The sequence below is a fragment of the Dermochelys coriacea genome, chromosome 16, assembly GCF_009764565.3.
Source record: "Dermochelys coriacea isolate rDerCor1 chromosome 16, rDerCor1.pri.v4, whole genome shotgun sequence".
In the NCBI taxonomy this organism is placed as follows: domain Eukaryota; kingdom Metazoa; phylum Chordata; order Testudines; family Dermochelyidae; genus Dermochelys; species Dermochelys coriacea.
Genome location: NC_050083.1, coordinates 25,606,858 through 25,628,074, shown reverse-complemented (window position 1 = coordinate 25,628,074; position 21,217 = coordinate 25,606,858). Strand labels below are relative to the sequence as shown.

Here is a 21,217-nt window from a genome sequence, read left to right as displayed (position 1 = left end):
ATAGTATTTTTACAAAAAAAAAGGTACAAATTCCAAGGGCAGAGACGTCACTTGGAACTGTAAGTAGGAAGTTACTGTGCACCTGAAACAGCTCTCTGGGAAAAAGATAAAATACTGCTTGGAAGTACTGTAGTTTAAACTACAACATCCCTTTCCAGTTAGCATTAGCCAACCATTTAGAACGATCAAGTTAGATTTAGTTACCTGGTATGTTTCTACAGTACAAAATGAAGGTAGATTCTGAGGCCAGTAAAAACATATTTAAAACCACAATGCTACTTCTGGGTTTGCTAGTATAACAATACAAGTTCTATAAAAAAGGTCAGCACCACAGGTTGTCCAGCTTGTACTCTAGACAACTAACAAAAACCCAAACAATTCAACCATACTTTAATAGATTTATGGCATTTGGTTTACATATCTGCTATAAAGCAAGGATACTTAAACAAGGTTATTCACTTTGCTCATTTTTGGACAAAAAGTAATATTTTAATAAAATGAAAACCAAGTAACTTTCTTCTAAAAAAGAAAAAAATATCCCAGCAAAGTCCTAAGTCCTAGGTAGAGATGAGACTTAAGAGTTGAAAGCCTTGTACATTAACTTTGACATACTCTTACATTCACCCCAACCAGAATAAGAAAAGTGAAAGTGTTTGTTATACAGATAAGTTTGTTATAGATATATATATATATAAAATTGCAAGCTACCAAAAAATAGCTATTTCAAAAAACTAAAGAAGTTTCATTGACACCTGAAGGGGACTGATGAGAAAACAGTCTTTCCCCATAGTGCTGCATAACCCCCATTATTGGGAATGGAAGTTAGGAAGCACAATGATGGAGAATATACCCTCTTAGTGTATCCAGCAGGGCTGCTAGTCTTATTTTAATATCCTTCCCTGATAGAATTTGTGTCTTGCCAGATCAGCCAATAAAGAACAATTTTAGCCTACTTCCCCCTCTGGAAACCCAAAATACTCTATCCTTTATACTTTAAGCATCTTCAAGAGTGAAAAATACTCAGCTTCCTTCGAAACAATGCACAATCACATAGCTTCCTTCAGAAACCATTTTGACCAGATTTCCAAAAGGTCAGGAAAATTAAAAGACTGATATACCTGTACTGAAGACTATTAAAGAAGCAAAAATTTTAAAAATGCATTGATTAATGTGCTTTGTTTGGGTTGCACTTAGAACTTAGTATTTTAATCAGGTGTGTTAGACATTGTGTGAATTTCCATACTAGAATCCATAGCTTCAGAGGCTGAAGTGTCATTATCTATTTTCTGTTCAAGAAATGCTTCTGTTCTTTCTGGAGATTCTATCCTGTTTCTTACTTCTGCTACCCCAGGGTGATTTTTTCTTAAATGCTGATTTAGCGTCCCTTGGAAAGGAAAACATTTCCCACAGATCTCACACCGGAAGGGTTTATCATCCGTGTGGCCACGAATATGATACTCAAGTTGGTCCTTCCGTGTGTATTTCTTCCCACAAAACTTGCACACAAAAGGGGTAATTCCCATGTGTAATCGCATGTGTCGATCAAGGCTCCCTTTCTGGTTGAAAGACTTTCCACAGTAAATACAAATTAACCTCTCATTGTATGGATACCAGTGACCTCTTGCATTTCTTTCCCGTGGACTGCTTTCATATCCTGGGTTACTCACTATGGTTTCACCATCAGTCCCTTGCATTAAGCCCTGAATATCACTATGTAAGTGACCAGCAGATACCCGTTTTTGGCGTGCACGACCTCCTCTGAAACAACTCAGCATGGACCTCGAAGGACTTGAATTGTTCAGGCTTCCAAAGGTTTCAGACATGTTAGTAGCCTGGGATGAGGCATGGGAAAATGAATAAACATGTTGTAATACAGATCCATAGGAACCTACATTTACTGCAACCACTTGCTCTCCATCAACCATCTCAGTATGGTATCCATCATCGCCAAGTGAGGAGCTATCAGAACAACTTGGCCGGTCAGATTTTTCCATTTTAACCTTCACCTCTGCAATCTGGCTCTCCCTTACTATCAGGTCCCCTTGCTCATGATCACCTTCAATCTGAATTTCATATTCAGAGACACTTCCACTGCTTCCTCGATCCGAGTGCCCTTCTTCGTGCAGACGACTGCGTAAAGTCTTCCCTGTAGTAGTTTCCATCCTTAGATCACTACCCGCTGTTGGTTGTGGCACCTGAGAGCAATAAGGAGGAGATATTTCAACAGGATTGGCAAAGTAGCTGCTATCTTTTACTCCATTGTGGCTTTCTTGAGTCTCTTCAGCACCAACAGTGACAGAGTCAACATCACCAACACTGATCTTTGAATGGATACTCTCCAATATCTGTGTGCACTTGTCAATGACACACTGCATCTGTAGAAAGCTAGCTGCAGTTAGAAAACTAACAACATCCTTCAGCTGCAAGGACATCCTTCCAGTGTAACAAAATGAAAGTAACTGTTCAAAGACATTAGGGTTTTTAATAACTGATATTGATAAGCCACTCATGGTGCTTAATGCTGAATGATCACGGAAATACGGAGAACTGGCAGCTAGAACAGCTTTATGGGCTCTAAATGGCTGACCCTGAATATGCACAATTATATCACATAGCTTCCCTTGCAGTCGAAGCTCATTTAATTGGCTCAGAACAGTGTTGCTGTACTCGGGCACATCAAACTGAATGAAACTGCTGCTGTCCATTTCTACTGATGTAGAATGTAATCTGTGAAAGAAAACAAAAAGATTATAACTCAGGATTTATACACATTTTACATTTCAAAGATAAGTGCAAACACATGGTTAAAGTGTATGCTGTGTGTAATAAATTAATTCAAGGTAAAATAAAAGGTCTAAGGTACATCTTAAGGCCTGGAATATTTTTACAAGTGGTTTGTCTCCTACTTACATCTTTGTCCACTGAATAATTGTCTCCACTATCTACAATTCAGTGGCTCTTATATAACAGGACATATCAATGGTTCTTCACGAGTGTCCACATCCAATCTAAAAGTAGCTTTATAAATACAGGGACACAATTCCACATTCCAATTGGGGTGGAAAGGGCAACTTCTAATGGGGGCCCTGGAAGCTCTCAGAATTATGAAGGATAAATGTCAAAATCCATAATCAGTCAGTCCCAATCACAACTTCAAGGGGAGATACCTCGCTCTATTCATCCTAGGAAAAACAGATTCTGAAGCACAAGTTGGCAGCCCCCCAATCCACAGGTTGGGCTAGGGGTGGAAACAGGGCAATTCAGCACAGGAGAAGCTGGTACCAGTCATGCTCTGTAAGCCAGGAGAGGGGAAGGGGAGAAAAAGGGGATGTTCACTTTGCTTATGGAGGAGATTGTGCTCCTCACAACCACGGTATCCCACGACAGCAAGTCCCACCTATATACCATCAGACAATGGAGTTCCACCTACATCCATTGAACTGTGCATTTTCTGCTCATCACATGACAGAAGAGCCATGTCAAATCTCCTGCTTCATCGCATCTATAGCGACCAACACTTCCAGCCCCTTCGCCAATCACAGCTGCCATCCCCGAGCACTGGGGCAAAGGAGCGTGGCAATGGATGAGGTTAGAACAGAGCTGCAGTGAGACAGGTAGATCCCTGGGGCTATGCCAGGTAGGTTAGGGAGTGAAGACTCCAGGACGCCCACAGGGTTCTTGCCACAGAGAATTTCAGAGAGTGCAGACGGTCTCTGGGCCTGAAGCCTGAACTGTTCGCACATGGTATGAAGCATGGTGTGTGGGGGATGACACTGCCAACCCTGCCCTACCCAAATGGCATGCCTGTTATAACATCAGTATCTGGCAGGAATGGTAGAACAAGATTAAGGAACCTGATTAATATTAAGCTGCCAGCAGGAGTCGTAACCTCTCAAGTGCATGCTGCTCCCCATTATGCCCACCCATGATTCAGCCATCAAAGTAATTTTTCTGAAACACTTATTTCATAAAGTGCAACAGAGTTTTCTAGAGTTTGTTAAAGAAAACCAAAAGCCTACAAATTGTTTACTTCTTGTGATCAGATTTTTTGTCTAGACATTTCAGATTTTATTGGGATATTAACTGTTCTCTTCTAATCCCATTTATAGATCTTGAGTAGCAACAACAGTGCAAAGGAGCAACTCTATCTAGAAAGTCAGAAAACTTCCCCCAAACATTCTCAACATGTGTCTGGAAGTGTTGTTTGAAGAGGATCCATAGAAAAAAGTAAGTTTCAAAGTACAAAAACTAAACAGAAAGGCATTTCTGCAATTTTTCGCTAGAGATACAACCGGGTGGGGGTGGGGCAGAGCACACAAAAGGAGAAACATCTATTTAACCAGTGACAGCTTCCACAGCATACACCACTTTCTGATTCCAATACTGTCATTAATCAGATGTCCACAGCATTAAAATTGATTTAGTTATTTCTTCTCTTTTCCTTCTGAAGTCCAAATACATTATACATTCACTGCACCTGGTTTCTCTAGCAGGAAAAACCAGAATCCCAAGGTCAGTACTGCTTATTGGCTTCACACAGAACACATCAATCAAGATACTTTAATATACCACTGGATTTACCTTCTGTTTATATCTTAAGTTATGTGCTGTGATGAGATATATGAAAGATATAGAATCTAATTTAATTTACACAACAGCTAATGAACTCTCCTAAAAAATGTTAACATCTACCCGGAGTAGACAGCAAAGTAAAGCCTGCTAGAAGCAGCATAGGATTTCTCTGCTGTGTCTAGATGCCATCCTCCACTTAACCCTGTTACACACAATCATCTTCACAGGTGGCAGCACTTCTCTAAATCAAGACAGCAGGGCAAGCAACATCTGAAATCAAATATAATATTCAAAGAAAATGCAGTTCATTGTTTTTCCTCTTTCTTTTAAGGTGACCCCAACCCTGCTTAGCTGGAAGTTAAGATCACTTCAGAATTATAGTATGATGTTTTCCTACTCCATTTGTCTAGCAGTCACTCTGTAAGCCCTGCTACATATATTTAGGAAACTAAGTCTATTAATAATGTAAGGCATATTTAACAATTCTGATATACCTACCATGATATTCCAGCACCATGTACTAGCAAGAAACGGGGGGGGCGGGGGGGGATGGGACCAAGGAAAGGTTAAAAGATTACATGATTGCAGTATAGAGGTACCTAGATGAGGAAAATATTTTGGATAGTACAGAGCTCTTCAATATAGCAGACAAAAGCATAACATTATGCAATGACTGGGAGCTGAAGATAGACAAATTCTGACTAGAAATACAATATTCAGCTCTCCCAGCCACTCTTTAGCAGTGAGGACAATTTCCCTTTGGAACAATTTGCCAACAGATATGGTGGATTTTCCATCACTTGAAATCTTTATTTTAAAGACTGTATGTCCTTCTGAAAGATCAACCGTAAGGTATGAGCCTCATGCAGGAATTATTGGGTGAAATTCTATAACCTGTGTTATGTAGGCAGTCAGACTAGATCAGAATGCCAGATTTTAAGGCCAGAAGGAACTAAGCTACTGGCAGAAGGGTAACTTTTTACCTGTTTATTTGCAGTTTTTCTATGTTGGCCTATACTTCCAACCATTAAGCAACCAGTCTGAAAAGGGTCACTGTGTTGATTCCAATGTTTTCTGAAAAATTTAAGGTTTTGATTTTAAGAAGCTTTTAGCCCTTTTGTTTTCTGAGATTACTTGCCATGCACAAACTGATACACTTACTACACTGCTACCTTCCTGAGTCTGTAGAGAGACTGAAAAAATAGCTTAAACATTTTACTTTAATTCTGATCCTTAACATAAATGTCTGTGTGGGAAAAGAACAAAAGAGATCACTCTAGGGAGTATGGCAGATCTCTGGGGAAGTGAATCACTTTTACTATAAAATCTTGTGCAATCAGAATGAGTGGGTTGAACTAACTGCAGCAAAAGGACAGGAAACATGTTTTGCATAATAATTTGTTTCCTGATGAGTCAGATCCAATATTTTATTTGAGACAGACAGTCTGCTGAGACAATTATTGCATATAACCATAGTGATTTCATAATAGGTGCTGATATTTAAATGATATATATTAAGGCTGTCTATTAATCACAGTTAATTCATAGGATTAATTTAAAAAAATTAATCGTGATAAAAAATTAATAGCAGTTTTAATCGCACTGTTAAACAGAATACCAATTTAAATGTATTAAATATTTTTTATGTTTTTCTACATTTTCAAATATATTGATTTCAATTACAAACAGAATACAAAGTCCACAGTACTCACTTTATATTTTTATTACAAATATTTGCACTGTAAAAATGATAAACAAAATAGTATTTTTCAATTCACCTCATACAAATACCGTCGTGCAATCTCTTTATCATGAAAGTGCAATTTACAAATGTAGAATTTTTTTGTTACATAAAAAGAAAAGGAGTACTTGTGGCACCTTAGAGACTAACAAATTTATTAGAGCATAAGCTTTCGTGAGCTACAGCTCACGAAAGCTTATGCTCTAATAAATTTGTTAGTCTCTAAGGTGCCACAAGTACTCCTTTTCTTTTTGCGAATACAGACTAACACGGCTGCTACTCTGAAACCTTTGTTACATAACACTCAAAAACAAAATGTAAAACTTTAGAGCCTACAAGTCCCTTCAGTCCTACTTCTTATTCAGCCAAACACTAAGAGAAACAAGTTTGTTTACATTTATGGGAGTTAATGCTGCCTGCTTCTTATTTACAATGTCACCTGAAAGTGAGAACAGATGTTCGCATGGCACTTTTGTAGCCAGTATTGCAAGGTACAGGGAGTCCACGGACTTAGGACACAATTCGTTCCTCAGAATTGTGTTGTAAGTCTAAATGTTGCAAGTCGAAACCGCTTTTTCCATAGGAATCAATGATATAAATGGGGGATTGGCTCCTCAACCAAGGCTTGATACACTATTTTCACCACAATAAACCAGATTTTTGTACTAAATGAATTATAGATGACTAATTTCAGAAAAGCAGCCGTGTTAGTCTGTATGTAGCAACATTAATGTATTTATTTGATAAACAGCATTCAAATAAACATATAAAATCACATATGCTTTGAGTTTCCAGAACTTTTTGAACAGGGAGACAGGCTGGGCAGACAGCCAAGGAGGCAGCAAGGCAGGCAGCTCTCAGAATGTCGGCAACATACTAACTCAGAATTGGGCTTGCTTTTTAAAGAGTTGCTTGTAAATACTTTGTGGTCGCATTATAATAAATGGAGCTGGAAGGGGGTCCCTTGCAGTCGCTTGTCTGATCTGCTTCCATGGCCATGGTAGCTTGTTGCCAGGTAGCCTCGCCACTAGTTTTTCATTGGCTCCCAGCCCCGGGCTCAGCCAATCAGAAAGCTTGAACAGTGAAATCAGTGATTGGCTGAAGCTCAGCACTTTATGCGTGCTGTTCTCCCTGCCGGATTTCATCATAAGGGTGAAAATCATCGTAGGAGAGAAACGGGCAGTGAATTGAAAAGTGTCATAAGTGGCATCCGAGGACTCCCTGTATTTACATGCCGATATGCTAAACATTCATATGCCCCTTCATGCTTTGTCCACCATTCTAGAGGACATACTTCCATGCTGATGACGCTCATTAAAAAAAATGTGTTAATTAAATTTGTAACCGAACTCCTTGGGGGAGAATTGTATGTCTCCTCCTCTGTGTTTTACCCGCATTCTGCCATATATTTCATGTTATAGCAGTCTCGGATGATGACCCAGCATATTGTTTGTTTTAAGAACACTTTCACTGCAGATTTCACAAAACACAAAGAAGGTACCAATGTGAGATTTCTAAAGATAGCTACAGCACTCAACCTGAGGTTTAAGAATCTGAAGTACCTTCCAAAATCTGAGAGATGAGGTGTGGAGCATGCTTTCAGAAGTCTTAAAAGAGCAACACTCTGATGCAAAAACTACAGAACCCAAACCACCAAAAAAGAAAATCAACCTTCTGCTTGTGGCATCTGACTTGGATGGTGAAAATGAACATGCGTTGGTCTGCACTGCTTTGGATCATTATCGAGCAGAACCCATCATCAGCATGGAAGCATATCCTGTGGAAAGGTGGTTGAAGCATAAAGGGACATACGAATCTTTAGTGAATCTGGCACATACATACCTTGCAACGCCGGCTACAACAGTGCCATGAGAATGCCTGTTCTCACTTTCAGGTGACATTGTAAACAAGAAGCGAGCAGAGTTATCTCCTGCAAATGAAAACAAACTTGTTTGTCTGAGTGATTGGCTTAACAAGAAGTAGGACTGAGTGGACTTGTAGGCTCTAAAGTTTTACATTGTTTTATTTTTGAATGCAGTTATTTTTTGTACATAATTCTACATCTGCAAGTTCAACTTTCATGATAAAGAGATTGCACTACAATACTTGTATTAGTGAACTGAAAAATACTATTTCTTTTATCTTTACAGTGCAAATATTTGTAATAAAAAATATAAAGTGAAAATTGTACACTATTCTGTGTTGTAATTGAAATCAATATATTTGAAAATGTGGAAAACATCAAAAAATACGTACGTAAACAGTATTCTATCATTAACAGCACGATTAAGTGCACAATTAATCTTTTAAATCACTTAACAACCCTAATATATATAACTTCCTCCATTAAATTTCCTGCTTAATTTTTAAAATACATTCAATTAATAAAAGACTTAAAAATTCTAATAAGAGTACAATCACCACATCTGGAACGGGGCATAACTACCCTGTACTGGTTCCAGATGGGTTAACCACACTCTGTGGGCTGAAGAAGCCATGCCCTCTCGACCCTGCTTGGCATGCTCAGACTGGAACCAGAGTGTAAAAGGGAATAGCTCAGGTTAGTCTGGCCTGACCACAGAGGAGACCGGATGTGTATTCCAGGCTCCTACCAGGAAGCTGCCAGGTGAACACCGAGCTGACTGCTGAGGCTGACGGAGGAGAGAGTGCTGAGGCTGTGAGACTGTGGTTACTGGAAGTCAGCGTAGGAAGTGACCCAGGGTCAGGACTATAACAACGAGAGATCAAGACTAATCACAAAACTACTGGTTCCTTGGGGCCTGGGTTGGGACCTGGTGGAGAAGGGTAGCCTGGATCCCCCTACCCCAACTGCACCCACCACCGGCTGCAGTCGCCCCCCTGAAGTGGCGGGCTTTACTGTCAAAGGACAGCTTTATTGATCCTGGCCACTGGGCCACACTGCCCTGAACAGAAGAACATCTACTGACTCTGGCCATTGGGCCACATGGCCTTGAACTAGATGAGCAAATAGACTCTGGCCACTGGATCCCGCTGCCCTGGAGGCCAGCACCATTATACTGACAAGATAATAAGCCACTTGAGCTGTTGAATCCCCATTTTGTTTCCCCCATAATCTACCCTGTGATAACATCCAATTAAAGTAAGTACTAAATCACTAAAAAAAAATTGTCTATGCCAAAAGTTACAAAAATAAGCAAAGATAATGCTTCTACTTTGCATAATAAAATTGACAAAATGGGTCTGAAAAAGTGACTTTTCATTAGAAAGCAGTGGCAAAGTTTCAGAGCAGCTGTAAAGAATAAGTTTTATCATTTCCTTTCCACAACCCTAAAACTTTCCAATTTCCATTGTCTTCTAATGGAAAACACTAATGAAATCCTACTTTGCAGCAAGCTGGGTCTTTATTGGAAAGTAAAGAGCTGTACTAATAAGATGGAATTCCTGGAAAGAAGAATCCCAATCAGTGAATGGAGATATTCCAATAGGGACAAATAATGTTAAAATCTTTGAGAATTTCTATAATATTGAATTTTAGATGGTGAAATATTTACTACATATACAACCTTACTACATTTCAGAAAAACATGTACGCCATCAAAATGTAGGAGAGAAGTCTGAAATATCCATTTAAAATAATTTAGAAAACTATTTTAGGTATAGTCTTGTGTATTAATTATATATACTACAGTGCAAGGAGTATGTCAGGTCTTTATAGAAAAGGCTTGCTATTATTGCTTTGATGGCAAACTCTCCTAGTGGAGAGACTCAACTTATACCAGTGCCCCGAACAAAATAAACTATACCGGCAAAATCACTCTTTTGCCAGTAGATTGCCATCTACACTAGGACTTTTGACACTATACACCACTATCTGACATTGCTATACTGGCAAAAGACTTAACTGTAGTCCTGGCCATATTGCCACTGCCATGTAGTTCTAGGAACTAAAACAAAATATTCATAGATTTTTGAAGCCAGAAGGGACTATTGTGATCATCTAGTCTGACCTACATAATACAGACTGAACCACTTCACCAGTAATTTATACATCAAGACCATAATTCCTTGTTGAGCTGCAGCATGTCTTTTAAAGATATTCAGCTTTGATTTAAAGGCCTCAAGTGATGGAGAATCCACCATACACCAAGATAAGTTGTTCCAATGGTTAATTACCCTCACTGAAAAGAAATGCACTCTATCTGGAGCTTCCAACCTTGGGTTTTGTTAAAGTGCTATCTACTATCAAATATTTTCCTCCATGTAGGTACTTGGCTGATCAAGTCACCAGTTAACCTCCTGAATAAGATTAATAGATGAAGCTTCTTAAGTCTCTCACTATAAGGCATGTTTTCCAGACCTTGAATAATTCTTCTATAGCTTTTCTGAACCCTTTCAAATTTTAACATTGTTTTTGAAGCACGGACACCAGAACTGAACAGAGTGTTCCAGTAACGTCTCACTTATGCTGTAAACAGAGGTGACACCACTTCCTTACTCTTACTTGCTATTCCCCTTCTTATACATCCAGGGATTGCATTTGCCCTCTTAGCTAATGCGTCACATTGCCTTACCTTATGGTTCTATATTGCCATCCACCAACACAGTATCTTGAGTGCACCAGGAGCTTATGTTCAATTGGTTATCTATCATGACCCTACTTCTTAGGACAAGGCTAAAATTACTTCAGATAAGAGTAGTTTCTTAAAGTAACATACAAACAGCAAGGTCTACCCCCCCCAAAAATCTCATTTTTCAATTTAAAATAGTGAAATCAATAGAAGGTGATGTAATATACTTGGTATTGAATTTCCATGCCTATAATGGTAACAGCAGGAAAGCATTGAGTAACTACTATATGGAGCCATGTGCCAAGCTCATATTTAATTTCTGCTTTTAAGTCTGCACCTGTTTAGTTTCATTCATTTGCTGATACATACCTGTCTGTTAAAACTGTTTATGAATCATATGAGCTGTACTCACATATTTAAATGTATGGAAGCCAAAGTCATGCCATATATGATTTTTTAAAGATCATCATTAATATAACCATAGACAAAAACATTAAAACGTGGTTACTGCTGTAACAAAAGTGCAAAAATAAGTTTTCTAAGTATTTCTCTCTCAGTCCCAATCAAAATTTAGACTGAAATATCATCAACTGTAACCTCATACTTTGTTTTGAAGAAAAAAAATGCTATCATAACATTGAGATTGGCTACAGCATTCTGAAGTACAAGAGAAAGCTGAAAGAAAATAGTATGCTGTAATGGATATTCATGAAGACCTCATCTTAACTTTAAAAGATTTGAGTGCTTACTCCACTAATTTGTTAGAATCTGAGAGAACTTTTTTATGCAATCTGACATCTTATACACCACTACTATCACTTATGAGGACTTTTAAGTGTTTTTCACTTAGAAAGATGACACTTTGGGCACTATGATCAGTGCTGAAAGTTTTAGAGCCAGATCCTCAACTACAGCTGGACTGGAAAATTAGCTTAAAGCTCACGTTTGCATTCCTCCAATATTGCAGCTGCTCTGGGCAGTCACCAGGTTAGAGCTGCCTAGATGCTGTTTTAATTTATGCCAGCTACTAATAGGGCAAAGCAGTTGAAATTGCTGCCAGATATTGGTGCAGTATAGGGCCCCCTACTAGGTCCCCTTTTCTTCAGTCACATCTCTTATGTCTGTCCTGGAGAGCAGGATTGTGTAGGAGCCTCTATGCCAGCTCTATTCCACTGAAGGATTCCCACTTGCACTGGGGTGATCCTCCCAGCCCCTTATACACTGGCGTTATGGAGAGAATCTTCTAACAGTGTGACACAAAGAATCTTTGCTGTGTCCATGAATCTGGCCCTCGGTCTTGTAAGAGCATAAGAAAGCCATATTGGTCAGACCAATGGTCCATCTAGCCCAGTATCCTGTCTTTCGACAGTGGTTCTTCTGCAGTTAGTAAACAAATAGCTTTTTATTAAGTACTTATCTTCCTGGAGAAAACAGCTTCTTACAGGCCAAAAATAACTTTGATTGTTGTATTTAATCACAAGCACTAGTACTTCCTCTATATTTTTAGTATACTTAATATAAAGTGATTGCCCTCTGTTCAGCCATTCCTAGGTTTAAGCTGCCATTTTCCTGGAAATCTTTTGTCTTTAGTCTTTCAAAAAGCACTAAAAACTGTAGTTTATTTCTATTTAATTCAAATGAAGTAAGCAGAATATATTGATTTTATATTATATATATATATATATATATATATATATATATATATATATATATATATAATCAATTTCAAAACCTATTTCACTAAATAAAGGGACTTTTCCAGAAGATTCACACAATTAATAAATGTTCAGAATAAGGTCTTGGCTACTTTGGACCCATGCACTTAAAACAAATTCTATAAGGGATATCTGTATCTATATATAAACACACATACCCATACATATTTCCCTGTGGAGTTCATATACTGCAGCTTCACCCCAGACCTATATTATTTCTTCGTTGTAAACCATAGAAGAAAAAGATGAATGATTGGAACACTTTTTTCAGAACACCTTTTTAAGCTTACCGGAACAGATAAACTGCTACAAAATATTAATCTTAGTGTATTGATTATATTTGTCTAGAGCTCTAGCATAATATGAGAAGTTTTACTGTACATTGCATAAAGGAGGACCAACATTTAAGAATTGCTGTGCATGAAGGCAAAGGAGTGCGGAGGTAATCAAAAACCTGCTGAAATCATAATGTCTGAATGGCCAAGTTGAGAAACAGGTAACCAGGCGGCAGATCACCTCTCTACTCAAAAGTTCTCCATTACACTTCATATTTACCAATGTGTGTCAAACTTTGTCAACTGGAACTTTCAAAGAGGTTTCAGGAGACAAGGAAATAAGAAGGTAAAGAAATTTTTAAAAAATTGTACTGAGGCCAACAAATAATGCTTCAATACCCTGGTTTAAATCACCATATATTGGGGTTCCCAAACTTGGTTTGCGGCTTGTTCAGGGTAAGCCCCTGGCGGGCTGCAAAATGCTGTGTTTACCTGAGCAACCGCGGGTACGGCCGTTCGCAGCTCCCAGTGGCCGTGGTTCGCCATTCCCGGCCAATGGGATCTACGGGAAGCAGTGGCCCGGCCCGCACCACTTCCCATAGCTCCCATTGGCCGGGAATGGCGAATCGCGGCCACTGGGAGCTGCAAGCGACCGTACCCATGGACGCTCAGGTAAACAAAGCGTCTCGCAGCCAGTCAGGGGCTTACTCTGAAAAAGCCGCAAACCAAGTTTGGGAACCCCTGCCATATATTAAAGAATGATTCCCTAGCAATCAGTGTTTCAGTTGTTCATTGTATTATAAAATCTGCATCCTGGAAGTTAAAGCTGTGCAAGAGTCAATTTTTAAACTGATAATCTAAAGGGGACACACACACTTGTGGGACAATTATGGGCTCTTAAATATAGGGTCGGGTTTTTTTGTTTATTTGTTTTTTTGAGACTTTGGCATCATTAGCAGAGAAAATAATTGATCCATTTTACTTCAGAGAGAACGCCTGGTGTGGGATATTATTGGTACAGACACACCTCATAACTGTCCCTCATTTCAAGGGAAAAAGTCAATCATTATTGTCTCAGAGTTACTTTCATTCTGCACAAACCTGCTGCCCCATCACTTATTTTTTTAAATTATTTAAATTATTTATGTCAGAAATAAAGAATTAAACCAAAGTTAAATAAATAGTTAAATTTACCCTAAAGGAATAAATCCCACAACAATTTCTGCATGAATTTATTTGTATCCTTCATTTTGAATGTCTCCTATTTGGGTCTTGGCAAGTTGCAAAGTACGGGTACAAAAACCAGAGTACACAAATATAGAATTCTGATCTCAGTACAAGTAACAATTTATTGTGAGTCACTAAGAAAGTCAATGGGATCTGGAGTTAGCCCTTGGTCCAGAAAGATACCACAGCACTACTGAAAAATGCTGCAATTTAGTTCAGTAACATTCTGCACTTTTTACTGTTGCACTAAAGCTTCATTTTGTTTACACTTTCTCTATAACACAGAATGTAGTTTTTCTATGCATCTTTCGGATTTAAAGGTAACATCAAAGTACTTTATATTGTACCGTATTAGATACTGGCAAACCAAGAGCTGTCATGCACATAAAAATTCCTCATGCTCCTTGGATGCAGGAATGCCACATACTGTCAGGGGGAACACTGGTTATGACTCCAGGATATTCCCTGAACTTTTTAAAGAGAGATACAGTACCTTTAATTGCTATCTCATCAACCACACAAATAGGCAGAAACGGACTTGGATTAATGTCATTCAAAAGGACTTGCATATTTATACCTGCCTCTGAAAATTTCCACTACATGCATCCAACGAAGTGGGTATTCACCCACGAAAGCTTATGCTCCAATACGTCCGTTAGTCTATAAAGTGCCACAGGACACTCTGCCGCTTATTCAAAAGGACATCATCTGTAATAATCTGACAATACTGCACTACCAACATTAGGGAGATCAAGTCTCTTAAAACTGGAGGAATATAGAAGTTTGTGGTGTATTTCGTAACAAATTTGATTAAGCATCCTTTCTTGACATAATTGGGGGGGAAAAATCCCATGTCCCAAAATCAAATGATGCCAAGTATTTTCATTCAATTGCTAAGAAAGGTGTTCGGGTCCCATAATACATACAGTCCCCTTAAGCTTCCCACAACACAAAGCACCAAGATAATGAACTACAAGTCCACTTCGCAGGGGTCAAAAGTTATACTTTCATGGTTTTTGATGTACATGTAACTGAGAGGGCTACTTGAAATAAAATTTGTGCATGTTGTGGTTTTGAAAGTTCTCTCCTGGGATCAGTAAATTAACATACTTTTGTTTAGGACAGATGGAACCATGCATCCGAGGAAGTGAGCTGTAGCTCACGAAAGCTTATGATCAAATAAATTTGTTAGTCTCTAAGGTGCCACAAGTACTCTTTTTCTTTTTGCGAATACAGACTAACATGGCTGCTACTCTGAAACCTATGGAACCACAGCATCTCTTGTAATTGTAAGGCTATTAAAAATAACTGGGCAACAATTCAAATCATGCCTCTCCCCTATTTCCCAAAAAAACTCCAAATCCCAGCTCCTGAGAAAAAGGAACTGACAGAATACCAGACGTAGGTAATGCTGCAGTATCCAGTCCCTCCATTTTTGTGCGCAGGCAGGGTATTAAAGATTATAAATTTCAGAGAGAAAAATTCTTGTTAATTTCAATCTTTTGCCCAATAGGAACTAAATAGTAGAGAGAGCCAATGTGAATGTGTCCTCATCACACACATTCAGAACAGATCCAACACTTTGGTGGTAAGCCCTCTATCAGAGGAGCAATAATATGTAATTTTTATGGCTAGCCAAAAAACAAGAATTCCGTTTTGCAAAACAGATTTAGCCAAGACCTTTTAAAATTTTTCCTGATAAAACATGAGACTCACTCCAATAGCCAACAGCTCAGTGAGACGCTGGACACACAGATGCACGTCCCTGGTTAGTGTTCTCTTCACTGTAACCACCTTTTACTACAGGGATTTGATCCTAGGTCTCTTAAATCCCAGGCAAGTGGCCTCCCAACAGAGCTATAGCCATTTTGGGGCTCTCTCTTGCTCTCTCACATTGGAGCTGTTCTAATTTGCATAAATTAACTATTCATTAGGTCCAACAGAGTGACTATAATCCAGTAATTAGGTCCAAATTCCTGTTCCAAATCATCAGGCACAGCAGGGACATGAACCTGGTTCTCCCACATCCTAGGTGAGTGCCCTAATCATTGGGTTATTGGCTATTTTAGGGCAGCTCCCTCTTAAGTCCAGCATAGAATTTCTGGTGTAAGAAACCTTCCCAATGAAAGTTTTACCAAAACCAATAACTTCCATGAAAAGTTTCAGTTTGACAAATCAGCATTTTCCAGAAAAGTTTTTGAAAAATTGAGTTCTATTGAAAAAAATCCCCACCAGCACTAGTAATTTAAGCGGTTGGTTAAAAACGTTAATAGTGTAATTTTAAAGACGAGTGCTTTTAGTTATTAAACTAGTAAATTATTAGATTACAAACGCACTATACTTTGCAATGCACCGAGAATAGTGTGGCATCTAGATATAGCAATTGGGACACTAGAAATATAGAAAAATTTAAGACTTCTTCTTTGAGCAATATTACAACAGAGAAAGTACTTCTGAAACAAAAACATGAGAACTGCTTTCCCCCTTATTACCGCTATGTGCATTGCTGGCTCATATAAAAATGATTGTAGTGAAAATAAACAGGTAAAGTTTCAAAGACTAGGAGACAACAAAGTTTTCATGATCAATCCAAGTTTCAGGTAGTCCAATTTTAGCTCAAAAAGTCAGTTTACATGTAAACCTAGATATATGTACACATCTAATTCCAACAACAGTGGAAGGCTGGAAATAACGAAGCTCTGGACACAGAGGTTAGGTGCCAGACAAGTACAACGTATGCTTCAGAACCATAAATGTGCTTTGAAATCAGCAAGATATTTAACAAGTAACCATCTGTGTAGTCTTCATTTTGTGCACATATCTGAACACTTATGCAGACACCAACATTTTCATTTTCACCATTTATAGTCAAGTATTCAATGGTTCCTAAATCACAATTATAGCAACCTTTTGTCCAAATTTGAGAAACCAGATGTTTCAACAAGCCACTTGCAACATGGGAGACAATTCTGTTAGCACAATCTGTTTTGAAAAATACATATCCTTTATTTTGTCAACGCTAAACTGTGAAATAAATTATTTTTAATATTTTGTGCTATTAGTATAGATGAAGAATATGTAATTAATGTCAGTGACATCTTCAGCTGGTTTTCTAATTTCTCATGTACAGCTAATAACTTTTTACATTTTAGATAATCAGACATCAGTCATTATTTTCTTGCTGTAATAGTGTTTTAAAGCAATGAAAATTAATGAAGTTAGCCATCTATTTAGGTATAATAACAAAATCATCGCTACAGTACATTAAAAACATGTTTCAGAGTAGCAGCCGTGTTAGTCTGTATTCGCAAAAAGAAAAGAAGTACTTGTGGCACCTTAGAGACTAACAAATTTATTTGAGCATAAGCTTTCGTGAGCTACAGCTCACTTCATCGGATGCATTTGGTTGAAAATACAGTGGGGAGATTTATATACACACACAGAGAACATGAAACAATGGGTTTTATCATACACAGTGTAAGGAGAGTGATCACTTAAGATTTGTTAGTCTCTAAGGTACCACAAGTACACCTTTTCTTTAAAAGAACATGACATCCATCTGCACTTTCCATGCAAGTATTCTCCATCTCTCCCTTGTTACACCACTTTCTTCTAATTGGATGTTTATTATTATTCAACAGTCTCCATAAGACCTGTATACTGGCCACTCTACAGCTGTCATTAAGAGGAAAAAGGGATGGCGAAGCGCGGACACTTCCTGATCTCAGGCAGCTACCCAACCACTGACCCTTTCACCTCACAACCATGTCCTCTACAATGTCTCTCTACTTTGCAATGGGCTGTACTGTAGCTATTTTTAACTAATGACCTCCTTTCCTCACCTTTAAAATCTAGTCGTTTTTATTTTATTACAGATTGCTCTCCAAGTTTGGAGGGGAGAGAGAGAGAAAGCAGGCTTTAAAAATAAATTCAAACCCAGCAAGCTTATTTTTCTCTAAAAGCAGCAAAGGGTCCTGTGGCACCTTGTAGACTAACAGATGTATTGGAGCATAAGCTTTTGTGGGTGAATACCCACCTTGTCAGATGCCTGTATGCTCCAATACGTCTGTTAGTCTATAAGGCGCCACAGGACTCTTTGTCGCTTTTACAGATCCAGACTAACCCCAGACTACCCCTCTTATTTTTCTCTGCGTTCCTGCAATAAACTAATGTATGCATAATGGAAGGTTTTTAAAACTGCTTTAAACATTTTTTTCCCCAAAGGGAAAAACAAACGTCTATCTAGACTGAAAATTAACGATAGGTTTAAAGTCTTCAGAAGAAATGTTTATAGTCTAGGTGTCTTTCTATCCCTTAAGGATAAGCAGTTCTATACCAGCTAGTCTAAAATATTCTTGTTGTAGTCGGAGAGCACTATATGAAAATAGTAGCTTTACAGAAAGCTTCAATATTTATGAGCCACCGCCTCCCAATTTACAGGCCAAAATTAAACGAAACAGATCATTTAAATTATACGCTGGAATATTCTGAGCAGGCTCATCCAAGGAGAGCGCGTGGGCTCAGCACACGAGAAATCTCCATGGGAAGCCGGGAGGTCAGGTCCGAGGGGAGCACAATTAAGTGGGCAGTTGCCCGTGGAGTTTTCAGATTTCGTGCTCACGGAGCTGCCCGTGCCCAGGAGTTTCCATGTTGCGTTTCTGGAGGCTCAGCGTCCCCTCCCGCGGCCAGCAGAAGCATTAGCGTCAAGGAAGGTGAAGAGAAATGGGGCAAAGCAGCCAACGAGCCCACCCACGGGACGGGACCGTGAAGCCAGAGCCTGCGATGCTGCCCATCCGCCTCGTCCGGAGCAGCCCTGCGCGGCGGGCCCCAGGCGAGGGGCAGCGGCCGCGACAAGGCGGCGGCAATGCCCCGCGAGGGGCTGGAGGGAGACCATTCAGCGCCCATCCTCCCTCCGCCCAGGGGAGCGCGTACAGCGCCCTGCCCTGCCCTGGGGAGGGCAGGGGAGGGGCGGGGCTGCACAGGGACCCCCGCCCGCCTGGGCAGGCCTGGGCTCCGGCCGCGGGGGCTGCTGCTCCGGGGGGGAGGGACCGCGGCGCGTCCCAAGGCCCTCGGGCCCCGCGCCCGCCGCGGGCGGCTCCTCACCTGGGGGTGTCGGGGTCTCTCACATGGCGGGTGCCCAGCCCGGCCCGCTCCCTCTCAGCGCCGCTTCCCGCCCGCTCCCACAGCTAATTGCTCCCGGAAGTGATTCCTGAGCAGCACTTCCGGGGCACCCGCCGACCGAGCTGGGCGAGGGCCTGGCGGCTCCCCTGGCCGAAGGGCGGGGCGGGGCGGGGCGTTTCCCTTCGAGACGGGCCGAGTCCCGCCCCCCGCGGCCGTCTCCCTTCAGGCGCCGGCGGCTGGCCCAGCGGTGCCCCGGCTAGGCCGAAGCGGAGCCGTCGGGGCGCGGCCGCGGGCAGCAGGGCGAGCCGGGGCTCTCCGCCCGCCGGCACAGAGCCGTTTGGCGTCCAGATACAATCGCTGGCCTTGCAGCCTTCGGCTCGGCTCGGCAGCGACCACTCCGCGGCTCTGCAGGGCTGAGATCCCTGCGGCGGTTCTTGTTTCGGTGAGCGACTCTCCTCCCCCAGGAGAGGCTTAGCGCAGCCCCTGGGCTGGGACGGACTCAGCACGCGCAAAGAAATGGAAGGTATGCCATGCACCGCTGGTAATGTCAGAAGGTGGTGGTGCTTCCCGCATACCTGTTCCTCCCGCCACTGTGTGTTGCACATGCTCTAGTGAGTGGGACTTCAGCAGTGTTCGTACTTCATGTGGCAGCCGTAGCAGAAGTCCCTGTACAAAAGTTCCCTTAATTAGAGTGCATTTGCAGCCAACCAAGCCACAACTAAAACCATGTCATAAAGTGGCTACTGTCCCTGGTTTAGTGCACTGACAAACTCAGGAGGGAGCTGTATTTAACCTTACAGGCTGTTTTGAACAGTTTCCTCTGGCTGACACTTGAAGCAGTGGTGGTCAATGCCAGAGAGAGCCCAAACTAACTTTCAGTTAGAGGTCCCATTTTAAGGCCTTTATCAGGAGAGCTAACGTGCATGTGTCTTAATGAAGTTTATCTTGGGAGAGCCTATTCCCCTGAAAAATAAAATGAACACTATGCTATTCCTGGCTTCTTTTAATTCTCGTTGGCTCCCACTTTTTGGGCTCTCTCTCACCCAGGTTAAGGGCCAGCGATCTCAATTCAAACCTCTGCTCACAGTTAGTCTGAGCATCATGTAGGGAAGAAAAGGCTTTCACCCATCCTGGTCATTTGAGAAAGTTGTGTGAAGCACAACAAATCCATGGGGGCTGCCTTTTTTTCCCTTCTTTTTATTCCTCATGATTCATGCAATAGCAGGAAATAATAGAAAATTATACACAGCAGAAGTACATGTCCTCTGCTAACATATTTGCTTTCTACCTGCCCAGGTTCAAAGGTGTAACAGACAAATATGAGACATTTTGGATTATTATTGTTGGAAATAACAGAGTAGGGGCTATCCAGTTTATTGCTTCCAATGCAACATGTATGATTACCTGCCCTATGGGAAGATGGTATATGTGTGCATTCGGAGCAAGGAGCTCCTGGCCCTCAAAGACCGTGTACGGGCTTTGGAGACTGGGTGGCTGACCTGGAGGAGTAGAACGGTCCTACCCCGGTCTGACAGCCTCCGTGCTGTTGAGGAGGAGGAAAGTCTAAGGGAAGGAGAACATCCAACTGGAGCAAAGGGAAACAATCCCATAGGTGGGACCCTCCTTCCAGATGATGATGTGATATCCTCTTGCACTGAGGATACCTCTCCGGGGGAGGGCACTCCAGTTATCAGCAAGAGACCGGTAATAGTTATGGGGGTTCGATCATCAGAAACATAGATAGCTGGGTTTGTGATGGCCGGGAGAACCGCATGGTGAATTGCCTACCTAGTGCAAAGGTTGCAGATCTCTCAAAACATCTAGATAGACTTATCTGTAGAGCCAGTGGTCGTGGTACAAGTAGGTACCAGTGACACAGGGAAGGATAGCAGAGAGGTCCTGAAAGCCAAATTTAGGTTGCTAGGTAAGAGATCCTCTCTGAAATGCTTCCAGTGCCACACACAGGGTCAGTTAGGCAGAACTGCAGGGTCTCTATGGGTGGATGAGACGATAGTG

At 40.8% G+C, this 21,217-nt stretch overlaps 2 protein-coding genes across 3 annotated transcripts in view; both read right to left on the bottom strand.

Annotated features, from left to right (window-relative positions):
• RALGPS1 (Ral GEF with PH domain and SH3 binding motif 1) overlaps positions 1 to 19,271 on the bottom strand; it is a 443,114-nt gene extending 423,843 nt beyond the window's left edge. Inside the window, exon 1 of the mRNA XM_043498706.1 lies at positions 19,184 to 19,271. The gene's annotated coding sequence lies outside the window, so the exon portion shown is untranslated. The remainder of the gene's footprint in view (positions 1 to 19,183) is intronic.
• ZBTB34 (zinc finger and BTB domain containing 34) lies at positions 752 to 19,300 on the bottom strand. 2 transcript variants are annotated; one of them, XM_043498713.1, is made up of 4 exons: positions 8,760 to 9,152; positions 5,556 to 5,646; positions 4,693 to 4,842; positions 752 to 2,727 (listed from the first exon to the last, which is right to left on the bottom strand). In XM_043498713.1, exon 4 carries the CDS (start codon positions 2,703 to 2,705, stop codon positions 1,206 to 1,208), a length of 1,500 nt encoding a protein of 499 aa, XP_043354648.1. In that variant the 5' UTR covers positions 2,706 to 2,727; positions 4,693 to 4,842; positions 5,556 to 5,646; positions 8,760 to 9,152; the 3' UTR covers positions 752 to 1,205. The 2 variants fall into 2 exon arrangements, with proteins under 2 accessions (XP_043354648.1, XP_043354647.1); XM_043498712.1 differs by lacking the exons at positions 5,556 to 5,646; positions 8,760 to 9,152 and adding an exon at positions 19,184 to 19,300.
• Between the last annotated feature and the right edge of the window lie 1,917 nt (positions 19,301 to 21,217).

Coding starts and splice junctions, on each gene's coding strand:
- ZBTB34 (XM_043498712.1), bottom strand. CDS start 2,705: ATGGACAGCAGCAGTTTCATTCAGTTTGATGTGCCCGAGTACAGCAAC.